Source organism: Penaeus chinensis, chromosome 43, assembly GCF_019202785.1.
Source record: "Penaeus chinensis breed Huanghai No. 1 chromosome 43, ASM1920278v2, whole genome shotgun sequence".
NCBI lineage: Eukaryota > Metazoa > Arthropoda > Malacostraca > Decapoda > Penaeidae > Penaeus > Penaeus chinensis.
The window spans coordinates 1,741,562-1,744,061 of NC_061861.1; the positions used below are offsets into that span (position 1 = coordinate 1,741,562).

General features: G+C 33.7%; 1 protein-coding gene across 1 annotated transcript in view; it reads left to right on the plus strand.

Annotated features, from left to right (window-relative positions):
- LOC125048198 (neurochondrin homolog) overlaps nucleotides 1-2,500 on the plus strand; it is a 22,449-nt gene that overhangs the window by 6,054 nt on the left and 13,895 nt on the right. The window contains exon 2 of the mRNA XM_047646767.1: nucleotides 1-1,476. This exon is cut by the window's left edge and continues 868 nt beyond it. Within this exon, the coding sequence (XP_047502723.1) occupies nucleotides 1-1,476 (1,476 nt within the window). The remainder of the gene's footprint in view (nucleotides 1,477-2,500) is intronic.

The window sequence follows — 2,500 nt, forward strand, 5'->3', positions numbered from 1 at the left end:
TCTGATATGATTTTAAGCAAATTAGGTCGTGAACAAAGGGACAAAGCTTTAAGATTGGCAGGTGTGGCCATGGAGAATCTTGGTGTTTCGTGGATCTTGCAGGCGGATAACGGGGCTCCAGCTGATGGCAAGGGGAGGCAGGTGCTCTTAATGATGGTTCATTTAGCTTGCATTGAAGTAAGGATGAGCTTGGAAGATAAGACTTTCAATGAGGCAGTTGCTTTAGCTTCCCCTACAACTGCTTGCTATACAATTCTTGAATTAGCCATCAACTTCTTGGTAAATGGAGCTGTAAATTTTGAACAAAAACAAAAACAGCAGTTGTATGCTGCCTTGAAAGGGGCCTTTAATGCTGTTCTGATCTTTCTAAAAGCTTCATTTGACGAATCGTTTTCTGAAAATCCGAGGAATCACCTTTTTGTGTGTGCCACCATCCGTGTCCTTGGTGCTTGGTTAGCTGAAGAAACGGCTGCTAATAAGGAGGAAGTTTATGCAACAATACCATTTATAATCAAAACTTGTAGGTATAACTTTGATTGGAACAATAAAAGGGCTGCCTTAAAATCCAAAAAGAAAAGCCAGTCAAAATTTAGTTCAAAAGACGATGATGAAAATTTGCCCGATATCTTTAGGTTCCTTTTACCTGGTTTGTGTCATCTCACAGCAGAAGATAAGCCAAGATCTCTTTTATTGGAGCTTGAGTTAGAAAATCTCTTATTTGAATATTTACATTACCATTGGAATAGCATAAGATGTGTATTTGGGCCTCAAAGCAAATCAGAGGAGTTAGAAATGCCAGCAGATATAGTCAATTCAGCCACAGAAGCCATGGAAACAATCTGTAACATTTTTATGAATATTGTGGTACAAGAACCAGAAAAGGTCAAGATAGATCCATTTTATTATTCACTACTTAAATTCATATTCATGAAAGTGCCGGATATTCCTTCAGAAAGTCCGCACCTCAGATTGTGTGGAAACTTTTCAATTCTTGGGTTAATGATTCTCAGGCACCAACATCCAAATGTGAAAAGCACTGACTTCACCATTTTTAGATTTGTGCAGACCACTGTGCGTTTCCTCTGGGATGCCCATAATGTCGAGGAGAGTCATGATTATGCCACTTTAGTCGTTTCCACAAAATATGAATCTCACTGGGGAAGCCTGATGGACTTGTGGTTCCTCGGAATGCATACCCTCAGCCTTCTCCTCCCATCAATTCCTTGGCTGTGCGACTTCTTGATAGAAAGCGAGTGGCCACAGACTATTATCCTAACCCTCATATCAGTCAGAGACGGTGGCTTAGACCCAGGTCTAAAGAGCGCTCTGGAGGACTTCCTCTGCCTTCTGGCAAAGTCCTCTAGAGCTGCTTTCAATATCATGAAGGAGAAAGGAGTTGATCAGGTGTGTAAGAATCACAAGTTTGAAGAGTTGTCAAAAGTATTTAGTTTGAGCACTGATAAGAGTGAAAACACTGTAGGTACTTTGTGAATTGTCTTTGTGATAACTATGCATACAGTTCAAACTTTTTTTTGTAAGGTTTGCAAAATATTGTACTAGTGAGTCAATGATAAGTCTTTTTACTTGATGTTTGGTGTTGTCATCATTATTGTTATTTTCATTATCTGATATTAATATCATTGTTATCTAATATTATTGTAAACCACTTGTAGTTTTACAGATGTCTTTTCTTCATTCTCTTCTTCCTATTTATATCCTCAATATCATTATTATTTATATTAATAATGGTACTAATATGGACAGTAAGAGTTAAAGTGAAAAATAACATTAAACATACAGTTACTTCTTTTATTATCATCCCTGGTGTGAAGATAATTTTCATTGTGAAAGGAGAAAACACTCAACCGTGTTGATACTATGGTATAAAAACCCACAATGTAAAACTTCAATAAATCTAGTTTTACATTGTGGGTTTTTATACCATAATTTTTATTATTATTTTATCACCCTTATTATTTCTGTCATCATTACAATGGCTGTTGTATATTTTAGTAATCATTGTTCAGTTCGGATCTATTTCTCTTGTTAAATGACACCATTATGATTTTGCAACTGGTGATCATGCTATTTTTGATATCACAGTTGGTCTTAATATTCCCATTTTGTTTTTTACAATAAGAAGGATATTATCAATAATAATATTTATTGAAATGGCTGTTTCTGATTTTCATGATAAGATAAGTAGTATTAATTGTATTATTATCATTATTATTGTGGTAATGATTATTAGATTGTTTTATTAATATTACCATCATTATGATTATGATTATAACAATTGTTGTTACTGTTCTAGCTATCATTATCATTATTTTTGTATTTGTAATTATTATATTTATTATCATTGTTATTGTTATTGTTGTTATTGTTATTATCAATATTTTTATACTGTTATCACAATTTAGTTATTATAATTGTGATGATAGTAATGATGATAATGATAATAATGATAACTATTATTATTATCATCATTATTTTTTAT